Genomic DNA, 25,024 nt, shown 5'->3' with positions numbered 1-25,024 from the left:
AGCCGCCTGCTATTTTCAATAACTTATTTTTCCATCCCCTTTAAATGTGCATCCATAATCATCAGCCAATCAGAAAGCAGCTTTCATTTTTGGTACTAAGCTTTGACTATAAAACAAGTGATCTGATAGGTTTCCAACCCCTCATAACATATTTAAACGCATGGGACCCCTGCTCCTTCCATGTAATGTATACAAGAATCTGAGTAACAATGGGTTAAGCGACGGCACCAATTACTACGTCCTGACGGTGACGGCCTTGACGTGTCTCCTGCTGACAGCCCCGCCCCCTGAGTGTCTGACAGAACGCCCTGGGTAGTGTCACGTGTCTCTACGGGACCCCATGTGACCACCTGACACGTCCCCTCCCGGCTACCGTCCTGTGGTTGCCGCGGTGACCAGCTGGGGCTGGCTCCGGGCCCGGTAACGGAGCCATGGGCCCGATCACCGGGAGCAGGAACATGACCACCGGAGCTGGCCCCACCACCTCCCCGGGATGCAGCAGCGGCGCTCTCATGGGCAGCTTTGGGATCTTTCTGCAGGGCCTCCTGGCGGTGATGGCCTTCAGCATCCTCATGTGTAAGTAACGGAGGGGGAGAGAGGCGGGCATTGTGTCCTGTGTAACCGCAGTGCTGGAAAGTTATTAACATTACACAGACAGTATGGTCACCCCCCCCCCCCCCCCCATAGTGTAATGTGCCGGGGGTATAGTCACCCCCCATAGTGTAATGTGCCGGGACTATGGTCACCCCCCATAGTGTAATGTGCCGGGACTATGGTCACCCCCCGTAGTGTAATGTGCCGGGGGGTATAGTCCCCCCCATAGTGTAATGTGCCGGGGGGTATAGTCACCCCCCGTAGTGTAATGTGCCGGGGGGGATAGTCACCCCCCATAGTGTAATGTGCCGGGGGTATGGTCACCCCCCGTAGTGTAATGTGCCGGGGGGTATAGTCACCCCCCGTAGTGTAATGTGCCGGGGGTGATAGTCACCCCCCATAGTGTAATGTGCCGGGGGTATGGTCACCCCCCGTAGTGTAATGTACCCGGGGGTGTAGTCACCCCCCGTAGGGTAATATGCCGGGGGTATAGTCACCCCCCATAGTGTAATGTGCCGGGGGGTATGGTCACCTCCCGTAGTGTAATATGCCGGGGGTATGGTCACCCCCTGTAGTGTAATATGCCGGGGGTATGGTCACCCCCCGTAGTGTAATGTGCCGGGGGGTATGGTCACCCCCCGTAGTGTAATGTACCCGGGGGTATAGTCACCCCCCGTAGTGTAATATGCCGGGGGTATAGTCACCCCCCGTAGTGTAATATGCCGGGGGTATAGTCACCCCCCATAGTGTAATGTGCCGGGGGGTATGGTCACCCCCCGTAGTGTAATATGCCGGGGGTATAGTCACCCCCCATAGTGTAATGTGCCGGGGGGTATGGTCACCCCCCGTAGTGTAATATGCCGGGGGTATGGTCACCCCCCGTAGTGTAATGTGCCGGGACTATGGTCACCCCCCGTAGTGTAATGTGCGGGGGGTATGGTCACCCCCCCCCATAGTGTAATGTGCCGGGGGGTATAGTCACCCCCCGTAGTGTAATGTGCCGGGGGGGATAGTCACCCCCCATAGTGTAATGTGCCGGGGGTATGGTCACCCCCCATAGTGTAATGTGCCGGGGGTATGGTCACCCCCCGTAGTGTAATGTGCCGGGGGGTATAGTCACCCCCCTGTAGTGTAATGTGCCGGGGGGGGATAGTCACCCCCCTGTAGTGTAATGTGCCGGGGGGGGATAGTCACCCCCCATAGTGTAATGTGCCGGGGGGTATGGTCACCCCCCCGTAGTGTAATGTGCGGGGGGTATGGTCACCCCCCGTAGTGTAATGTACCCGGGGGTATAGTCACCCCTCGTAGTGTAATATGCCGGGGGGTATGGTCACCCCCCTAGTGTAATATGCCGGGGGTATGGTCACCCCCCGTAGTGTAATGTGCCGGGGGTATGGTCACCCCCCGTAGTGTAATGTGCCGGGGGGTATGGTCACCCCCCGTAGTGTAATGTGCCGGGGGGTATGGTCACCCCCCGTAGTGTAATGTGCCGGGGGGTATGGTCACCCCCCGTAGTGTAATGTGCCGGGGGGTATGGTCACCCCCCGTAGTGTAATGTGCCGGGGGGTATGGTCACCCCCCGTAGTGTAATGTGCCGGGGGGTATGGTCACCCCCCCGTAGTGTAATGTGCCGGGGGGTATGGTCACCCCCCCCCCCCCGTAGTGTAATGTGCCGGGGGGTATGGTCACCCCCCCGTAGTGTAATGTGCCGGGGGGTATGGTCACCCCCCCTTGTGTAATGTGCCGGGGGGTATGGTCACCCCCCCCCTTGTGTAATGTGCCGGGGGGTATGGTCACCCCCCCCCCCTTGTGTAATGTGCCGGGGGGTATGGTCACCCCCCCCCCCTTGTGTAATGTGCCGGGGGGTATGGTCACCCCCCCCCCCCCTTGTGTAATGTGCCGGGGGGTATGGTCACCCCCCCCCCCTTGTGTAATGTGCCGGGGGGTATGGTCACCCCCCCCCTTGTGTAATGTGCCGGGGGGTATGGTCACCCCCCCCCCCCTTGTGTAATGTGCCGGGGGGTATGGTCACCCCCCCCCCCCCTTGTGTAATGTGCCGGGGGGTATGGTCACCCCCCCCCTTGTGTAATGTGCCGGGGGGTATGGTCACCCCCCCCCCCCCTTGTGTAATGTGCCGGGGGGTATGGTCACCCCCCCCCCCCCCCTTGTGTAATGTGCCGGGGGGTATGGTCACCCCCCCCCCCCCTTGTGTAATGTGCCGGGGGGTATGGTCACCCCCCCCCCCCTTGTGTAATGTGCCGGGGGGTATGGTCACCCCCCCCCCCTTGTGTAATGTGCCGGGGGGTATGGTCACCCCCCCCCCCCCTTGTGTAATGTGCCGGGGGGTATGGTCACCCCCCCCGTAGTGTAATGTGCCGGGGGCTATGGCCACCCCCCCGTAGTGTAATGTCCCGGGGGGTATGGACACCCCCGTAGAGTAATGTGCCAGTGCAGGGGGTATAGCCACCGCTACATGTTGTGTGCCCCTCTACCAGTCCTGGGGGTGTATACTATACCCCATAAGCCATGTCCTTCCTGGTCCCTTTTCCTGCGATGCCTATGGGCTCCGCTCTCCGGCTCCAGGACCTGTATAATCTCCCAGTGTACCGGGTGCCTGTGTATATGGTAATGCACAGCTGTGCGAGCTCTCCCCGCAGGCTACTACTTAGGGTGATCCCGTGGGTGACAGTCTTGTTTTTCTATAGTTTCCTTGTAGTTTTTGGAATAAATTGTCCTGCACTTATGTTGTCAATTTAAATAATTGAATGAATATTCCAATGATGCAGATAATAATGGCCGCCATCATTCCTCCCCAAATGTGTCTCTGCGGTGCTATGGGTGCCATGCAGCAGCTGGGAACAGGGTGTAGTCCTTATGACTTGGCTACGTTATAACCTCTCAGTCCTTGGAAAACAGCTGATGTTTGCTTGGTGAGAAGGCTCAGCGCTGGGGCGGCAGGGGATCTGTCACAGCTGTAAGGTGCATACATTGCCCCATGCAAATACTGCATGTACAACACAAACAATTTTTGGGGATTTAACCGTATCCTGAGTTTGGGACAATCTGCACCTCACCGGATGTGGAGGGAGGCCACAGTCTGCAGATGATAACACAAAAAATACATTGTGTCCTCTGTGTGTTGGGGGTAGGGGCACTTGATTTTTGTAAGGGACTTTCTCTTTTGCACATACCCGTTACTGGTGCTCGCTTCTGCTTGTAGAGTCAGCATTTTCTGTAGTTTTTTTTTTGCTTTAAAAACAGAACCCCGCATCACCATCTTCCTCTTTTTCTAGTTTGGTGAAAAGTTTTCCATTACATCTAAATTTTCTATATTTTAATTTAAAGGGATAGCACCAACCTAAAGGCAGCCCTATGTATTAGTTAGCAGGAGAGGGGAACCACAAATCCATTCTTTCTAAGTTTGACTTAATCTGTCTTATGTTTTATCCTGTTGAAAACACCAGATTTGGTTAACCTTTGTTGTTGGGTATGGAATGGGAAGTTTCCTCTTAGATCACTGGGGACACTCTGAGAGCAATGCATTGTCTATGAATTGTACAAAGCAGAACACCCCTTTAAAGGAAATCTGCCTACAAAATATATACACTTAACTACAGTCACGATGCCTGGATCTATGAGTATCTTCTTATATTGGTTTTGCATGGACTCCTCCTTTGTAAAAGCAACTTTCAGAATTTTGATTTTGGTGGTAGATTTCTTTTAAGCACCAGTGTGAGCGCTATAATATTATTCATGAGATCACTAAATTATTAACTATTCTGAAATGTGAGCAGCTTGTGCCATGCGGCAGTATAACCGGCTTGTCCTGGCTCACTGATGTTTTCTCATGAGAGCGGAAAGTAGGAGACCGCGGTGACATCACTGAGTGCAGGACATCTGTTACAGGAGATGTCCAGGAGCCTGCCCTCCTCCTGCTCCATTCTGCTTCTAGGCCCACAATCTTGACACATGGATACTTTTTCTTAAAATGTTTAATACTGAAAAAAAAACATGTAGCAAAAAGACAAAAAAAAAACAGATTTGCAGTGACGTCCTCAGTACAAATGGTCCTTTGGGTTTAATGGCACGCAGGTTCTCTTCTTCGACCCAATACTGCTGTAAAAGAGAAGGCAGCTTCCTGTATAATATTTCAAATTAAAGAAGGCTTCTTTTTTTTCCAGCAACTAGATTTAAGGTACATTCAGACGACTGTCTATGGGGACGTATATGCGGTCGCATATACGTCCCCATAGACGGCAAAGGATGCCCGGTGGCGGTACGGTGCCAGACGTGTGGCACCCCTCCGAGCCATACGCCTCAAACAGATAGAGCCTGCCGCCGCTGTTTCTTATGGAGGGAGGTGGGTCACCGCCTCCTCTCCAGCACACGGCAGTATGCCATGCGTGAATGCACCCTTAGTTTGTTTAAAGAAAAGTTGATGCTTTCCGTATCCAATTCCTCACTGTTTTCTAGATCTCTGCTTGCTGTAATTTTAAAGGAAGCTTTCTTGTTTATGTCCTGTGGATAAAAAAAACGGTCCATGGTCATGTGATGTCATCCAGGTGCACGTCTCGTTATATATCCCTGGTCATGTGATGTCATACTGGTGCACGGCTCGTTATATCCCTGGTCATGTGATGGCACACTGGTGCACGGCTCGTTATATCCCTGGTCATGTGATGGCACACTGGTGCACGGCTCGTTATATCCCTGGTCATGTGATGGCACACTGGTGCACGGCTCGTTATATCCCTGGTCATGTGATGGCACACTGGTGCACGGCTCGTTATATCCCTGGTCATGTGATGGCACACTGGTGCACGGCTCGTTATATCCCTGGTCATGTGATGGCACACTGGTGCACGGCTCGTTATATCCCTGGTCATGTGATGGCACACTGTTGCACGGCTTGTTAAATACCTGGTCATGTTATGTCACACTGGTGCACGGCTCATTAAATACCTGGTCATGTGATGTCACACTGGTGCACAGCTCGTTATATCCCTGGTCATGTGATGTCACACTGGTGCACGGCTCGTTATATCCCCGGTCATGTGATGTCACAATGGTGCACGGCTCGTTATATCCCTGGTCATGTGATGTCACAATGGTGCACGGCTCGTTATATCCCCGGTCATGTGATGTCACAATGGTGCACGGCTCGTTATATCCCCGGTCATGTGATGTCACAATGGTGCACGGCTCGTTATATCCCCGGTCATGTGATGTCACAATGGTGCACGGCTCGTTATATCCCCGGTCATGTGATGTCACAATGGTGCACGGCTCGTTATATCCCCGGTCATGTGATGTCACAATGGTGCACGGCTCGTTATATCCCTGGTCATGTGATGGCACACTGTTGCACGGCTCGTTAAATACCTGGTCATGTTATGTCACACTGGTGCACGGCTCGTTAAATACCTGGTCATGTGATGTCACACTGGTGCACGGCTCGTTATATCCCTGGTCATGTGATGTCACACTGGTGCACGGCTCGTTATGTCCCTGGTCATGTGATGTCACAATGGTGCACGGCTCGTTATATCCCTGGTCATGTGATGTCACACTGGTGCACGGCTCGTTATATCCCTGGTCATGTGATGTCACACTGGTGCACGGCTCGTTATATCCCTGGTCATGTGATGTCACAATGGTGCACGGCTCGTTATATCCCCGGTCATGTGATGTCACAATGGTGCACGGCTCGTTATATCCCCGGTCATGTGATGTCACACTGGTGCACGGCTCGTTATATCCCTGGTCATGTGATGTCACACTGGTGCACGGCTCGTTATATCCCTGGTCATGTGATGTCACAATGGTGCACCGTTCGTTATATCCTCGGTCATGTGATGTCACAATGGTGCACGGCTCGTTATATCCCCGGTCATGTGATGTCACAATGGTGCACGGCTCGTTATATCCCCGGTCATGTGATGGCACAATGGTGCACGGCTCGTTATATCCCTGGTCATGCGAAGAGACTAGGCGACCACGCGGCCATCTTTATGAGGCCTTATAAGATATCACATGACCATGGACAGGTTTCTGTCCAATGGAAGTAAACAATGAAGCCTCCTATAGGATGAAAGCAAGCAGAGATCTATAGAGGAATTGATACAGAATTTTTTGGGAAAGTTGTATAACTTTTCATTGCACAAACAATATTGATAATTTGGACACCCCTTTAATGCTTTATTAGTAAGGTTATCTATGAAAATGCAATGTTTCAGCCAGTGGGACCTTCTTCAGACACATTGATGCATGAAGCTTCAGCATTCCCGGGTGCTATGTAGCAGAGCATTGTATGGGTGCCTATGCATTCTGGACATTCAGCTCCTCTTCATAGCATCAGTGGTGTCTGAGGAATGTCCAAAGGTCTGAACGTTGCGTTTCTGTGAATTACCATCCTAGTTAAACCTGAGCAATGTTACCTGGGATGCCGAGTCCTGCAATAGAGATGGGTGGGAAGGTTTTATTGGTGAATTGTTGCTTGGAATACTTGGCTGCTATTTGACTTTCTGTGGGTGAGTGAGGAACCTATCGGAGACCTCTCCCTCGCCTGCCTATAACACCAATGACACAACCTCTGACTTGTAAAGAGCGGGGCACACCTTAATCTAAGTAAGGGAGGTTTCGGACGGATGTGGCCGTGCAGACCAACAATTGTCTTGTCTCCCCGGGTCCCTTCCTCCACCTATGGCAATAATGATTACAGTTGGGGCTGCTGTTTAGCTGGGAGCAGAGACTGTGCATATACCGGGTGTAACAAAAGCATTGGGATGCTGGAATATCTCATGAAATACACATCGGAATGAAAGTCTAGAAATGTACTTGTTAAAAAAATTTTCAAAAATCTATCGAATGATCCCAAACCCGGCCCCTTACCCATACCCTAACCCCTATAGGCATGGGGGGGGGGGGGATCTTAGTTAGTGCAGGGTCTGGGCTGTGATGTCTTATTGCTCTGTAACAATGTGAACACTGTTTCCTTTGTTATCCCGTTACATGGTTTGCAGTCTGCGATATGAATCCATGTTGTATTATGTAGTGTTTTATTATTTTACTGTAATGTACAACGTTCTGTTTTCTTTCCTATGAAACCGTCTTTAAAAAAAAAAAAAAAAAAAAAAGTCTCACCTTTCAGTCGGCATCAGGCTTTTGGTTCTGTGTGCTACAGAACCAGAGATGTGTGCAATTAAACACATTCTTGGAAATGCAAATTCACACATAAAGATCCATTTCCCGCCTATGTCTGTAAAGGGGTTTTCCCACGAGCCAAGTTAGGGCCTAACCTGTGGAAAGGGCCCATCTACCGTTCTACATCTAAATGACAGAAATTGCTGCGTGCAGCGCTTGGCGATCTCTATCAGCTCCATAGAGATGAATGGAGCAGAACAGTCATGTGCGCCAGTCTGCTCCATCTCCGGGAGCGACGAGGGTCCGACTGAGATACCTGGGACCCCATCGGACCCCTCGTGATCTGTGGGCTCTCATCGCTGAGACCTCCACCGATCAGTAAGTTAGGCCCGATCCTGTGGTTAGGGCTTAACTTGGTTAGTGGGAAAACCCCTTTAACTGTCGGTGTCTCAGGTTCTGTAGAACACAAAACCACAAGCCTGATGGGATGCGAAAGAAGAGATTCTTATCTTTAATTTGACACAATGTTTCTAGCTACTATACAACAGAAAATAAGGTGTATGAAATCACACTCCCCCTGCAGCCTCTAAACTTGGCTCATCTCGGGATGATATCTCAGATATACTGTTTGAAAAAAAGTATCATTTCTGGTGTGTATGTAGCTATTGGTGGCCTGGATTGCCCTTCCGCCTCCTCCCTATGCATGTTATATGTATGGTGTCGGGCAGGTCCATGTTGACTGGATACACGGCTCGGCTCGCTGACCTTTCCACTCGTTCCACTGTGTAAATAACATGGAGTGTGCAGACACAGAGCAGTTCCGTCTTACTGCCCTCATTTCTCTGTGTCTTGATGAAGATTACTACACTGCTTTGGGTCGTTGCTTCTTATGGTCAGGATTCATGGCTCTGACGAGTGACACAACCATTGGGCACAGTCATGTTGCAGCACTTGCACAATTAACACCATCTGGGTTCATGTTTATGGAGCCACATAGTGTCCTTCATGTCATGTGACCAAGGCTGGTACGCAGCCATCACCTTAGGGGTAACATATCCTTGATCCAAAACTGTGGGCTGGAGCTGGATTGTCTCCATAATGCATCCATATCACCCTACAAGATGTCTGAAACCAGTCAGATATTGCCATTGTATATGTTAAAGGGGTTGTCCAGAGGTTGGAAAATATGGCTTATTTCTTTCAAACACAGTTCCTCTCCTGACCATGGATAATGCGTGGCGTTGCAGCTAATCTCCATTCACCTCCATTTACCTGAGCTGTAATACCGACACTAACCATTGTTGGGTGTTTTTGGAAGAAATTAGTTTTTTAATCAAAGAACAACCTACTTAGCCATTGGCATACGGGACTAAACTCTACAACTGTCTATGAGCATGGCAGCCTCTGGACAAAGATGTACAACTCGTTGAGAAAAGACTAGGGGAGCAGCTTAACCCCTTCCCCTTTTTGGCATAAAAGGGTGATCTGAGTGTGTATGGGTGAGGAACTCATTAATGGCCAGAAAAATAAAGGTTCATATCGCAACCTATAGGCATCCTCAGTAATCCGCTGGTTGGGTCTGAAGATGTAATCATGTACGACCCCCATTAATACTGACCATGTGTGATCATATATTGTGCTGAAATGTTTGCTCCTTTTACCTGCATGTAGTGATGTGGTACACAGCGCCCATGGATAACGGTTGTGTCTCTATTTACAGTGAAACGTTTCCGAGAACCAAAGCACGAGCGGCGTCCCTGGCGAATTTGGTAAGTTTTAAATGAATTGCTTTGTGTATTCTGATTTGTGCGCTGATAGTTTAACTCTGTTTGGGATACCAAGATGGCTACACTAAAACGCTACACAATTGACTTATTTTTCGGACTATAAGACATGCCTTACTATGAGACACTTTAGATTAGGTCCTCCAAAAAAAGGAAGAATATATTTGACGTCAATTAATACATCTGTTTCCCGTGCACGCTCGGCTCGGCTACATCTGTTTCTCGTGTCCGCAAAAGGGTTTAAGGACCTTTCAGCGAGGCTGAAAGCATGTGATCGGTCACTTGCGTCTGACATCACACTAGTTCCTTCCGTCGGGACGGCCAGGTAAGAGCAGGGGAAAAAAAGCGAGTCGGAAAAACTGTACTTATAATGGCCTTTGTAGGTTGTGACAATTCACAACAATGCTTTCATATAATGGGCTGGGTGCCTTGTGTAGGTACTCGCTGCTCTCTTGAGGGGTCCACTATGGGTTGGGTTGTGTGTAGGACCGCAGTATCATGTAACTCATGGGAGAGGAGGCTGTGCTCATACAGACTTCTCCATAGAAATGTATTATGCTTTTTTAGCAGCTGCTATGAATCAGTAAATGGGCAGGAAAGAGACATAATGGAAGAGGATGTAGATGTGGCATCATATAGTCACCAATGAAATGTATAAATAGTAATAGGTGACACTTCTGGCTAGCTGAATAATCTTCTTACATACAGGTCCTTCTCGACATAGAATTATCATTGCCGGGATTATATGAATTTTCCCCAATTCACCTTTCAAAGGGCTTTGGCTCAGTATAGAACCAGTGGAGGGCTGAAGCTTAAAGGAAATCTACCTCCAAAATCCAGCATGATAAAGCAGGGACACATCTTATTTATGTTGACCATAGCCTCTTTAATTCTAAAATCAACTTTTCAAATTATGCTAATCAGTCTAAGGGAGTGGTGGGGGTTTACCAAAACCCCTTCACGCAGTATCTTCACAGGCTGTTAGTGTGCAAGAACAGACTGTAAACTCTTGTGTCACCCCTTCAGCCTCATAGACTGTAAGCTCTTGTGTCACCCCCTTCAGCCTCAGACTGTAAGCTCTTGTGTCTCCCCCTCATCCTTATAGACTGTAAGCTCTTGTGTCGCCCCCTCATCCTCATAGACTGTAAGCTCTTGTGTTACCACCTCATCCTCATAGACTGTAAGCTCTTGTGTTACCACCTCATCCTCATAGACTGTAAGCTCTTGTGTCGCCCCCTCATCCTCATAGACTGTAAGCTCTTGTGTCGCCCCCTCATCCTCAGACTGTAAGCTCTTGTGTTACCACCTCATCCTCATAGACTGTAAGCTCTTGTGTCACCCCCTCATCCTCATAGACTGTAAGCTCTTGTGTCACCCCCTCATCCTCATAGACTGTAAGCTCTTGTGTCACCCCCTCATCCTCATAGACTGTAAGCTCTTGTGTTACCACCTCATCCTCATAGACTGTAAGCTCTTGTGTCTCCCCCTCATCCTCATAGACTGTAAGCTCTTGTGTTACCACCTCATCCTCATAGACTGTAAGCTCTTGTGTCACCCCCTCATCCTCATAGACTGTAAGCTCTTGTGTCACCCCCTCATCCTCATAGACTGTAAGCTCGTGTCACCTCTTCATCCTCATAGACTGTAAGCTCTTGTGTCACCCCCTCATCCTCAAAGACTGTAAGCTCTTGTGTCACCCCCTCACATCCTCATAGACTGTAAGCTCTTGTGTCACCCCCTCACATCCTCATAGACTGTAAGCTCTTGTGTCACCCCCTCACATCCTCATAGACTCTAAGCTCTTGTGTCACCCCCTCACATCCTCATAGACTGTAAGCTCTTGTGTCACCCCCTCACATCCTCATAGACTGTAAGCTCTTGTGAGCAGGGCCCTCACTCCATATGTTTGTACTCTGTAATGTAATATTATATTTTGTATATATCCCCTTTTGATTTGTAAAGCTATGAAATTTTTATGTTGTTATATAAATAAAGATTATTATTATTAGGGTCAGCAAATGTACACCCCCTAATGTGCATATACCGTACAGATTGGGGAGATCTTGATTTTTGGATCTCCTCTTCTTTTCTTGATGGCCGGTCTGATAATGTTACGTTTATAATGACATGGGACGAGTGTAATGTAAGGTACAGAGGACGAGGGTTATGGGAAAAGTCCATACATTACTGGAATAAAAGCTTCCAGATAGGGAGACAATCCCCGGGGATGTGATAAATGTGCACTCTGCGATCGAACTCTGCTACATAAACATAATGGTCACGGATACAGACACAAATAGAAAGCGCTGAGCTCATTCCTCAGGCCTTTCCTATGGGAGGAGAGGCCGGTGTCTGTATCGTGGCCATCACATAACACAGGCATTACACATACTTCTTATATTAGAGGCGCAGAGAATGGCGCACATCCCAATGTTCACCGGTGTGAAGGTTTTGTTGATGCAAGTGAGCGACTACGGTATATCTTATCGCCCAAAACACAGCGAGATTTATCAGCGGTGTCTGAGAGCAGAACCAATCAGAACCGAGCTTTCGTTTTCCCACAGCTATCTATATCAAAGTTGAACCCTGATTGGTTTCCATGGGCAGCCAGAACAGAGACTTCTGATGAATTTTTCCCAGTGTCTGTAATGTGAGGATTTAAAAAAAAAAATTAAAAAATTTTTATGTTTTTTTTTTCTGCAGGTTCCTAGATACGTCTAAGCAAGCGATTGGAATGCTGTTCATCCACTTTGCTAATATCTACTTATCAGATCTTACAAGAGAAGACCCGTGCTCACTGTAAGATTCCTGCACCTCTTTCTTTTCCCTCTGTGGTATTCCTATCTTATTCCCATTTTAGTTTTACTATTTGTAGGTTATCAAGAAAAAAATCTTGGTATTATTATTCCTTATAATGTTTGTAGTCGACCGGCAGGGTATGCCTGCAGTATTACTGACCACAAAGGATAGGTTCACCATCTGGCCAAAAACACGCTCTTATAAGATGCAGACATGGTTGTCAGTAAATTCAGTGCATGTTAACACTTTAGATGCCTTGGTAGATTGCAGCCATGGCACCTAAGGGGGTTTTAGACAGGTGAGTGCCCTCCTTAATGTTGATTGGGGTCCTTGCTGTCTTGTTTAAGGACTTCTACAGGCTGCCAGTGTTATCAATACATTCTCTCTTACCCAATAGTCATAGAATTATAGTTGATCTAGTATGAGAAGTGCAATAATAGGAAGAATAAATAGTTGATATTTGTAAAAAGTTTGGCTTGTCTTTTTTTTTTTTTTTTTTACAGTTCCATAATTTTTATGTACAAAAGCATAAAAATACTATACAAATAAAGTTGCCAATAATAAACGCTCAAATAACTAACTTATTTATTTTCAGGCAGTCCCCGGGTTACGTACAAGATAGGTTCTGTAGGTTTGTTCTTAAGTTGAATTTGTATGCAAGTTGGAACTGTATATTTTATAATTGTAGCCCCAACCAAAATTTTTTTTGGTCTCTGTGACAATTGGATTTTAACAATGTTGGGTTATCATAAGAACCAGGATTAACAATAAAGCCTCATTGCAGACACCTGTGATAACTGTTACAGCCGATCATTGTAGCCTAGGGCTAAAGTACAGTAAATTACCAATATCCAGAAGTCTGTTTGTAACTAGGGGACATCTGTAAGTCGGGTGTTCTTAACCCCTTAACGCTCTGCGCCGTAGCTCTACGGCGCAGAGGTACAGGGACTGTATGAAGAGGGCTCACGGGCTGAGTCCTCTTCATACAAGGTTGGGGGTTGTTGCATATTGCAGTAAACCCCCACCGCTAAAAACCATGGTTGGTGCTTGCACCGATCGCGGCTATTAACCTTTCCGTTGCCGCCGGCAAAGTCATTTAAAAGATGGCAGCGCGTGGGCGCCGCCATCTTTATTCCAATCGTCGCTCCCCCGAACGCGATCGTTTGCCATGGTAGCCTCGGGTCTTCGTTTGACCTGAGGCTACATGGCTTCTGCAGATTCTGCCAGTGGCTCATTGTAATGAATGAGCTGCAAAAATGCCATATATTGTAATACAGAAGTATTGCAATATATGGTAGGAACGATCTGACCATCTAGGGTTAATGTACCCTAGATGGTCTAAGAAATAGTGGAAAAAAAAAAAAGTTAATAAAATTTATAAATATTTCAAATCGCCCCCCTTTCTCTAGAACTGATATAAAACATAATAAACAGTAAAAATCACAGACTCATTAGGTATCGCCGCGTCCCAAAATGCCCGATCTATCAAAATATAAAAACGGTTACGGCTGGCGGTGACCTCCGAGGCGGGAAATGGCGCCCAAATGTCCGAAATGCAACTTTTGCACCTTTTTACATCACATAAAAAATGGAATAAAATGTGATCAAAATGTCGCACAGACCTCAAAATGGTAGCAATGATGACGTTGGCTCATTTCGCAAAAAAAGAAACCTCACACCTCTCCGTGCGCCAAAGTATGAAAAAGTTATTCGCGTCAGAAGATGGCAAAAATTTTTTTTTCTTTTTTGTACACATTCGTTTAATTTTTGAAAATGTATTAAAACGCAATTAAACCTGTAAAAATTTGGTATCACCGCGATCGCACTGAACCAAAGAATAAAGCTGAGGTGTTATTTGGAGCGCACAGTCAGTCGTAAAAACTGAGCCCACACGTGCGTTTTTTTTTTTTTTTTTCAATTTTTCCACATTTGGAATTTTTTTCCAGCTTCGCAGTACACGGCCCTCACACAGCTTTGTACACGGAAAAATGAAAAAGTTATGGATTTTTGAAGGTGGAGAGCGAGAAATGAGTGAAAAAACCCTGCGTCCTTAAGGGGTTAAAGGAAACCTACCATTTCATTTGATGCATTATGAAGCTGTCATACCTTGAGAATGCTGTTGCTACACTGATGCAGGATCATATCTTGGTTAATCCCTGAGCTGAGTGGTTTTTCTGAAAAAAAAAAAAAAAAAAAAAAACAATTATAACATTCAGGACCTTGGGAAAGCTGAGTCAAGCTAGATCAACACATTAGACTTGGAGACTAACCTCCATTTGTAATTACAAGCTCTAAGTTAGACATGACTACTCAACCTCAGCTGGATCACTCATACACAGCAGTTGGGGGATGGTGCAGCAATTGATTATTTTGCCTTCAGGCACAATCCAGGGATTACATCATCCTCTCCTGCAGAGAAAATCTCAAGTGCTAGGAGAAGAGCTGAACCAGCCATAGAAGTGACACACATAATGTTATATCTGGTTTTTCAGCAAAACCACTCAGCACGGGGATTAACCAAGATATGATCCTGCATCAGTGTAGCTTCTGCATTCTCAAGGTATGTTTGCTTCATAATGCATCAAATCAATTGGTAGATTTCCTTTAATTAGAGGACTTCCTGTATTTATTTTAATAGAAATAACCACCGGATGTCAATACAACCTGTCCTTCATAGAATAAGCCGCCCCTGGCAGTGTTGAAGGAAACATTTAAATGTCTATTTAAAGGTGGGAAGGGGAAAACAAAAACAAAAGTTAAATAGTTCTGTCCCTGAAGGGGTTTATACACATAATAGTATTATACAGAAACTGGTTTTAAACATACTAATATTCTTTAAAACGATGTAGAAGTTTTCTTGCATAGAATTTCCCTTCCACAATTCTTTGGCCCCTTTTAACCTTGACATGATGACTCCTGATATGAGAACGCAAACACGGAGCTCCCGCCGCAGGAGGCAGGAGGGTTTTACTGATTGTCAGCGAATCGGTGATGAAACAGACTTACATTTTCTCACTGAAAATTCCAGAAGACGAGACTGCGGCTATTCATAGTCAGAGATAATAGCATGAACCCACAGGTATTTTTACAATATTTATGCTTCTGCTTCCTGCTGAAACCATCACAATCCGATTTCTTTGAGCCTGTGTCATAAGGTGATAAAACATAGAAAATGGTGACCCAACAAGCTTATCCTCTTCCTCCGCTGAAAATTAGAGGGCCAGCTCTCAGAAACGTGCAAAAATAATTCTTTTTGTTTTTTAATTTAATTTCATATGGATCCTTGTTACTAAAGCAACATCAGCAATAGATGACCCAGGCCAACCTGATGCAGGACCTCTTCTTGAATTCAGCTTTTAGCTTGCTATCACACGGTGCATTTTTAGCGCGTTTTTAAACACACTGAAGCTGCATCCGTTTTTTTGCATGTTTACCATGGCTGCGTTTGCCTGGTTTGAATCTGTTTTTCTTAGTTTGTGGAAGTTTAAGTGGCGTTGAAAGTGTTAATATAGGATTCAAACAAGCCAAACGCATGGTAAACAAAAATGCACCCTCAGGCTCTCCCTTTCTGTAAAAAAAACAACAAAAAAACCCACTTTTAAAAAGACGCTAGGCAGTTCCCAGTATATTATTCTTCCTATTTTGCATATATATATATATATATATATATATATATCTATATATATCTTTTATATGGACGTTTTCTGCTTTCCGCTCACATTTCTTGACTGTTGCTCTCTTTCACATTCGGCAGCTATCTCATCAACTTCCTCCTGGACGCCACCCTGGGCATGTTACTTATTTATGCAGGGGTGCGAGCAGTCAGCTGTGTGGTTGAATGGAGGCAGTGGGACTCCTTAAGATTTGGAGAATATGGTACGTGGTATAAATACTTCTGTATGACACTTTTTTTTTTTTAAGGGTACAGTATAGATACTTGGACGCCGATGAGTTGTTGTTTCTGTTCTTGTTTATTTTTTTGTTGTGGTTTCTTTTTTTTTTAATTGACATAACCCTGACATCAACTCCAACTCAAAATTACGATCATATTAGAAAATGACTAAAAATTACTCTTAAAGGTCCTTTAAAGGGGTTGTTCCATAGTTTGACTTTAATGAAAATCTGGGGTCCAAGTGGTGGGACCCCTGCTGATATCCCCTCCCCCACCCCCAAACTTGGTACAGTTTGTTATAGTTCTATTCTATTGCTAGGAACAGATATTAATCCTATAAAGAGGTTGTAACAAGTTAGAAATCGGAACCTTACCAGTCACCTGTGGACAGGGGATTAATTCCTAAGACATCACAAAAGCAGCACCCCCCCCCCCCAGCAATGAGGAGAACAGGTGTTGAGAGCTAGGGTAAGCATGTGTCCTGCCACTCCATTAACTAATATTGGAGAGCAGCACTCTGGTATCTCCAGCGCTCTCATTTACAGTCATGAGGGTTCTGGAGATATCTGAGCGCTGTGCTCAGAAATTTCTGACACTCCTATGCTATGGAATGGAGCGGTGGGATGCATGATCCTCCAGCTGCTCCACCCATCAGTGAGTACAAGACCCTTGTGCTCCAGATCGCTGGGGGTTTGGTTTTCGTAATTGGTGGGGTGCCAGCAGTTGGACCCTCACCTATCATCTTGTCCCCTATCCAGCATTTAAAGGGTTGGGTTATAATCGCTATAAAGGAGTAAGTGCCCCTGTACGCCATCTTAGTGCACCTGTTGGATCATGTCAGAGGTAAATTGTAGTTGGATTTCCGTCAGTGTTAGTTCTCATGCACCCACCTGTATGCTTTGTGGTCGTGTATGTGACCTGTAACCTCCTGTATGCAGCCTGTTTTGTTTACACTCCATAGACTTCTATAGAGAGGCTGAAACCCAAAAATGTCCTACTTTTAGTTCTATTTTGTTTTACGTCTGATGTCCACTTCCCGTTGTGGTAATAAAACCAGTGATCGGATACGTAGCCGTCTTTCCTATTAAAGGCAATAAGGCCGTTTTTTTTAGACACCAGAAAGAAACTTGCGGGGGCCATTTTTACGTCTTGTGTGCATGAGGCCTTCACCTGACTACAGTATCAAAGTTTTACAGCTTCTAACTAATGATCCATTCCACTAATACAAGTCCTGTCATTCTATATTACCGGTCGCCCCCTACAAAAAAAAACAGTAACCCAAAATGATGTCTTTAAAAACTACACTTCATCCCATAATAGAAAAGATTTCATACATTTATGTGCAAAAAGGGACGTCTTTTATCATGCAACTAAAATTCTTGATCAGTTAATCTAGTTACTAAGGGGTTAAGGGGTCGCCTCTTCAGATTTTTATTGGATTCAGCAAAAAGTTTTCTTGGTTGGGTCAGGTTTGGACATTGCTCTCATACACTTGTATTATGCAATTGTTGGCTGAGGTTAGAAAAAGTAGCGGTTTTCACAAAAACATTAATTCCCTATCCATAGGATGGATGATATTTATCTGATTGTGAGATCCCCAGTGCTAGAAGAAAAAACTCTACCTAATATCACCAAACCCCCTGTGTGAATGGATTTGTAGTGCACATGCGTGGCCTTTACTATGAGACTGGTAAAGCGCCACCTCCATCAGGGATCAGAGGTCGTGTTGTGCTCTACTAGTTTATTCACTGAGGGAACTTATGCGCCTCATATCTTATTAGTAGTGGGGGTTTCTGGGGGCTAGATCGTGACTTTGTAAATAACCCACACATATTTATAAGGAAACTGGGGAGTAAAATACTAATAGCAAGTCATTGGTAACCATGGCAGTATTTCCTTCTATAGGGGATCCTATACAGTGTAAGGCCTGGGTTGGACAGTGTGCGCTTTATATCCTCATCATGATGTTTGAGAAGACCGCGATAGTCCTTGTCCTGCTTATACCCAATCTAAAGGAGGTAAGTTGTCATTTTTATTATAGTCCCAGTTAAGTGAACATACCGGTGTCTTATGTGCAGTAAAGATGACCAAAAGTTTTTATTTCATTCTTAACTAAGGCGGCAATGGGGGGGGGGGGGGGACTTTTGAGACGGCGCACTGTAGCCATTGTATATCCTCATGATTAGTATAGACAGGAGAATTGTGAGGTCATCACTACGAGAGGATACAGATTACAATATAGGGTCAGACCAGGCATAGTCCAAGTACTATGTACCACAAGGTAAGATTGTAATCCAGGAGCAGGCAGAAAGGAGATAAAATGCACAACAATACATGAACCAGTCTGCACCGTACCTTCAACTACTGAGGAGCAGAAAATAGAAATCCTCCTTAATTACTCCTCAGGTGCTGCGCGCTGTATGGGGGGGCCGGCGCTGCGCGCTGTATGGGGGGCACGGCCGTTCCGCGCTGTATGGGGGGCCCTTTACCCTGGATACATCTCAAAAACTGTTCACTACAGACTGTATGGCTCAAACCTGTGATCACCATGTACCTAAATGGTTAATCTGCAATTGGAGATGTATGTAATCTGCATCAAAATCTTCAAACCTATATCCAGTGTATACATACATAATTACTTGAGCTCACATAGATGGAGCAAAATATCCTAATGCTTTCTCTTGTCTCCTGTACAGGTGGCCATGATACGGCCGGTTACTTTTCCTAATCCTGAGGTGGAGCTGGCCATAGTAATGCTCATTGTACCCTTCTTTGTTAATGTGAGTTACCTTTCCTTTTATGGCTTTCTATGAACATCTAGAAGTTGATATAAACTTACTATTTCTTGATGTATACTATAGCCCTATGGAATCCATTCCCTCAATAAGCTCTTGTTTCTGATGGGTTTTTTCTACCAACAGGCATTAATGTTCTGGGTGGTGGACAACTTTCTGATGAAGAAGGGCAAGACAAAAGCCAAAATAGAAGAAAAAGAAGGAAGCCCAGAGTCCCGGAATGGGAATAAGATCCGGTATCGACGGGCGGCCTCGTATGATGATTCTGAATCTGAAGTGAGTGTGGATTATTAACTTTTTATACCACATCTGTTCATAAATCATTGCTTCATGTAAAGGGCTTGTGCACACAAATAACACTCATCCCCAAGCTGATGACATAGGGGTCTAACCAGTGACACCACTACAGATCACAAGACGCAGAGGGGCAGATTTATCAAAAGTGTCTAAAAGACAGACCGTGCAAGAGAACACGAGAGCCTTCTGCTGCACCACATTTTTTATAGTGTCTGCGGCTGGATGATAAATCCGTCTTGTCGCACTTTTCATCTCATTTTAATTGGTGCATAAAAAAAAATAAAAAATTTTGGTGCAATTTGGGCACCAAATCTGACCAATCAGCCCAAAAATGGCTTTGATCCGACAATCACTTAAAACCTATTTTACCCAATCTACTGACAGTCAATAATTAAAGTATATTTAACCTTTAAAATGAGTTCAGTATTTGTGTTTTTGCGTAGGAGTAACAGGCCGTATCATGGCCCCCTGTATATGAGACGAGAGGGGAAAGCATTAGGACATTTTGCTCCATCTATGTGAGCTCAAGCAATTATGTACAAAAATACAGAGACATGGACTCTGTATATACACTGGTAGATGTCAGTCAAGCATTCATAGAATATATTCCAGGCACACAAATTCAGATTGAAGTTTAGAAATCGATCTTTATTGTGGCAATCCAGAATTTCGGCTAATAAATAGCCTTTGTCAAACACTGTAAGTACTCAAAATAAAGGGAAAATCAGTCTTTGCTCTATGACATAGAAAGCTGTCAAAACAAATACTTGTGCAGGTTTATAATTGGAGTTCAGAGTTCTCAGTATAATACATCCATGTATACAAGGAGACCATCATGGCGCTTGGCAATTTCCCTCAGCTCCATAGAGATTAAGGGAGCAGAACGGTCTGAAGGTCCCCTCGTTTTCACGATCTGTGGGGGTCTCTGCACTGAGACCCCCACTGATCAGTAAGTTCTTAACTTTAGTTTGTGGCAAAACCCCTTTAAGGAACTGAGATGATTAAACAAGATCAATGATACCGTAATCAGAAGCTGAGGTCAGCCTGTATATGAACAGAGGACCTGGGCTTACCATGTGCCTCTGTAGAGGAAAAGTAAGAGAAAATCAGACATATTGGAGATCGTAGTGCTGAGTGATACGCCAGAGGAGGGTGCGGCAAGAAGTGACCTATCAGATATCCGTAGGTGTGAAACGCCAATGGATCCATCAATCTTCGCAACAGGCCAGAATGGTGACGTAAGTGGTTGAGAGAGGGGGAGAAAGACCGGCTGCCTATTCCCTGCACCTGAGGCATATACTATATGTAGGACGTGTCTACCAATGATCTGTTTGGACCATGTGTATAGATAATGAACTGATTTTCACTTTTTGACTACTTACAGTGTTTGACAAAGGCCATTTTTTAGCAGAAATGTTACAATTCTGGATTGCCGCAATAAAGTTTGATTCATAAATTCAATCTGAATTTGTATGCCTGGAAAATATTTAGTGATCGTCTGATGGGTTAGGATCCCTTCCAGAGCACCTATCAATCTTAAGGGAGTGCCCAGCAAGGACAAAAGTGCTTCTATGTCACGCAACTCAGGGAGTCAATTCGGCCGCCGGCTGCATGTGTGTCAGGGTTGTCTGTGCCGTCTTCTATCTCCTACACAAATCTGTAGTACAATGTAAACGAAGCCCAGAACACTTAGCCATCCGTGTTACGTCAGTGTGACAGTGGCACAGCCGGAGGCACCGCTGCCTTGGCATACGTTCCTCTGTTTCCATCTTCCTGCTTCATGTGAAGGTTTAAAGCCTTTAAAAGGGAAAGTATTGCCTTAAGTGTTGTAGATGTGAGTCTGTAGGACAATAACGCCTTGTCCTCCTGTCTCCAGACACAATGCTGTCTTGTATTCTGCTATATGTTTGCCACGGTGAGGAAACCGAACGTCCGCAGTACATTTCTGAAATATTAAATGGGGTATTTATAGGAATTTACATAATCCATTGTATCTCCCATCTGAATACATTTCTTATTTGGGTTGATACAGGTTCATTTCATGACAGTCAGTGGAGATTTGGGACACAAAGCTTATGTACACACCCTCACAGATATCCTCACCACCTAACATTAAGAAGCAGTGAATTAGCAGGGGTATTGCCCCTTTTTATTATTATTTCAAAACCACTGGAAATGCTGGAAACGCCCTTTAAGACCAGTCCTGCACTTTGCCGGACACCTTACTTTTTGCATCCCTTTTTTTACTCCTCTTTGCTCTTGCCTGAAATTCTCCAATTTTTTTCCCCCGTTAGATTCTCATTTCAGCAGATGACGAAATGGAAGAGTCTGAGGGCGACGAGGATCTGCGCCGACTAACGAATTCCAAGTCGGTGAAGAAAAAGAAGCATCGCTTTGGCCTCCCGGTATGAGGATCCTCTAGGTTTTGCACAATTCTGCCTCCACTGAACTGAGGTTTACAGGAGTAAGCAAGGTCTGGCTTCTTGGCACAATTCTTCTTCGAGCCACTACCTCTACTGTCTTGTCAGCATTCAGAGATGGAGGTGACGAGGCTGCGTGGGGAGCGCGGCAGAATGGGCGCTGGACTTTATATTAGAAGCTGCTGCCCACTGCTCCACCTGTACAAGTCCTGCAAATGTAAAAAAACTGCAGAGGTCAAGGTCAAGAAATGTTTGCTGGCATTTCCAATCTGAATTTGCTTGTTACATTATTTTCTCTTTTAATTTCTTAATATTTCTTATTCTTCTTATCACCAGAAGAAAGAGGTTGTTCGCATTGCCCCCTATAATGCTGGACTCGTGCCTATGACGGTGTGGTGAGGGCATGTGCTGTGGCTTGATGTCATTGGCTCTGAACTGTATTAATCTGTAGAGCTATTTATCACAATGTGAAGATAACCCGACCTAAGACCTCTGGGGCATAACCTTTGGCATTCCAATATATTCCTTTCTATGCATTATTACTCTTTTAACCGGGGCCTAAGTTGGCATTTTGTGCCACTACTACATAAAATCACCAGTTTTCATTTAATGATCTTGGCTAGATCATGCTGCGACTGAATTTGCAAGGATCTCCAGCTCTATGTGTCGCACTTAGGCCCTAGTATCTAAGGTGGGCCAAAAATACCCACGTCACATATTGGAGATAAGGGGTCCTGCTACAAATTTGGCATCTGAGCCACAACCCCAGTTACTACAATGCCTTTACTTGTGTTATACTAGTATATTCAATGCCTTTAAGGCAGTTTTCCCTACATTGATGTGGGTCCTGATAAGATGTGGGTCTTGCACCTATATTAAGAATGGGACATGTGGACCATCTTGCTATGATACAGGAAAAGAGTGGGGTGGGCATGTGCAGATTTCTCCATTCATTTCTATGGGTGTTCCAGATACGGACACAAGTGTTGTTGTCGCAACTCCCAGAGAAGATGATGGAAAGAGCTGTGCATGTGTAGCTCCTGAATCGGGAAAGCCTGATTGCAGGGGTGCCTTATCCTCTTATCCTAGATGGGTGTTGGACCTATACATGTCTTGGATCGTAATAACCCTTTTAGTGCCCACTATTCTGGTGTATGACCTAATACATTACCTTTAACTATGGACTTTTAAACATATTGCCACATAATGATGGTGTTAAACACTAACATGGACTCCAAACCATATCTGTAGGTGGCTTAATACAGAGCTGCTGAGTAGAATTCCCTAATGTCATGGTCGTTATGAACAATTGCTTAAAGCATAACTAATCCTTTCAAGCTGGTGTTTTTTCAGTAATGAAGATAGGAGGTGGTAATAGTAAGTTTTGTAATATACTTCATTTAGTGAAGCCCATTCTCTCTGTGCCTTGTTTTGTTCCTCCTTTCTCCTGTAGTGTGCAGTGTATCAGAAACTCTTCTCAAATCTGTACATTTCAGACAGATAAGGAGGCTAATAGTCACCTCTTTCCATACCTAGAGAATATTTTCCTTGATGATTCATTGATTGACTGTACATTTTATTATTTGGGCTTCTTTATCTCTCAGCTGTCAGTAGATATGGGGACAAAAAAGCTGATTTACACAAACTGGTTAAGGAAGAAAGGAGGGGGGAAAAGATGGGCTCATAATGAAGCGTACTACAAAGTGTACTATTACCTGCACCATTCATCTATACAATTTTGTTTAAAGATTAGTTATGCTTTAAATCTTTTATAGTTGAGTGATATCCAGGGTCATGTAAGCCCCTCTCCTAATCCTATATGGAAAACTTTGCCTTAACTTTGTTTTACTGTTACAGTCACCTCTGCGTTAGATCATTCCCAGACTCCCTTGTCCCCGGCAGGGATGGCGGCCATTGCTGCGCATTGCGTTGCTCTTCCCTCCGGCAGCACGGCGGGGTCTTGCAGTACGCCTGGTGGCGTTTTGAGCCTTTTAATTTATATTTTCATACAAATAAAAAAGTTTTTTTTTTCGAAAAAGGTCAAAAAGGGGAACAGAAGAAATGTCTGTTTTTTATTTTTTCATGAGTTACCAGGAACATGCTGGAGGTAAAGAGTATTTCAGTTTTTGGGTTTGGTATTTTGCACATACTTTTACGTGGATGAAGACTCATTCTGCTATACGGACGTTCAGTATGTAGAGGATGTTTTTTCAGGGATTCTTGACCCATCCTGCCACATGAAGCCACAATCCCATTGTAAAGCATTGGTGGCCACTTGGCGGACATGAGGTTATAGAACAAGTGCTTTCCTGTGCGGGATCAGTGTATCGGATGTGTGCACTTTTTTGGGAGGCCGAGGGGCTTCTCTGAAGATTTTCTTTCCCTTCTGTTACCTCCTGTTTTCTATCCGTGTCTGAAGTTCCGCTGACGGGATTGTTTGGGAATATTTGACGTTTGGTTTTGGATTTGCCACTTTTCATGTGGAGAAATACCTGCTACCCCCTCATTAAACTGAAAATAAAAGTTTGCTTATAAAAAATGTATGGAATGTGTTATTGTAGCCATCCCAGAGAGATGCTTTCATTATTGGGAAATCCTTAAAAATTGTGACTTATATAATAATAATAATTTTAGTAAATTACATAACAGTTATTATTGTACAAGGTAAGTACAAATGCCCCTGATTTATCATGATGGATTTATATGGCAGATTTCTTTTAAGGTAAAACCTTTTCTCTAGTTCAAGTAGGACGGAGTTTCAAAGTTGCAAAGGGTTGGGGGAGGGGGGACGGGCATGACATAATTTAAAGGCTATGATACAAATAAGGCTTAATACAAATAAAATTATGCTAAAGAGTGTGAAGGGCTACTGGGGTGAGTCCCAGAGCCCCACATTTTGTTGATTCATAGGCTGTTGCACTCTTCCCCCCTCCCTCTGCCTGGTGAAATTTCCAGAACACAGTTGGGGTGGGGGGGGGAGTGCTTCTTAACAGTGTAACAGCCTGTAAATTTGTATCATAGTATCATAGTATAAAAGGCTGGAAAAAGAAGCAAGTCCATCAACTCCAACCTTAAAGAATTAAATAAATGTTTTATCCCCATAACCGGTGATATTTTTTCTCTCCAGAAAGGCATCCAGGCAACCTGTTAAACTTAACTTCTTGGTACTGCTTACAAGTTTGACACATTCTAGGTATTAATGACCTCAGTTCTAGAGGCTTCCTCAGGAAGTTGTGTTAAATGTCCATACGGTTTGGCATATACGGCGTATAGTGTACGTGATAGCCGTGTCAGTCACCT

The 25,024-nt window shown here is 45.0% G+C and overlaps 1 protein-coding gene across 1 annotated transcript; it reads left to right on the top strand.

Moving 5' to 3' along the window:
* Nucleotides 1–255: 255 nt before the first annotated feature.
* STIMATE (STIM activating enhancer) lies at nt 256–21,998 on the top strand. Its single transcript, XM_072128743.1, has 8 exons — nt 256–576; nt 9,458–9,506; nt 12,225–12,320; nt 16,075–16,196; nt 18,118–18,230; nt 18,909–18,992; nt 19,134–19,283; nt 21,599–21,998. Exons 1-8 carry the CDS (start codon nt 432–434, stop codon nt 21,713–21,715), a joined length of 876 nt encoding a protein of 291 aa, XP_071984844.1. The 5' UTR covers nt 256–431; the 3' UTR covers nt 21,716–21,998.
* Nucleotides 21,999–25,024: the final 3,026 nt, after the last annotated feature.

This window comes from Engystomops pustulosus, chromosome 10 (assembly GCF_040894005.1).
Source record: "Engystomops pustulosus chromosome 10, aEngPut4.maternal, whole genome shotgun sequence".
Lineage (NCBI taxonomy): Eukaryota > Metazoa > Chordata > Amphibia > Anura > Leptodactylidae > Engystomops > Engystomops pustulosus.
The sequence above is the reverse complement of the archived record's forward strand: the minus strand, read 5'-3'. Positions and strand labels throughout refer to the sequence as shown.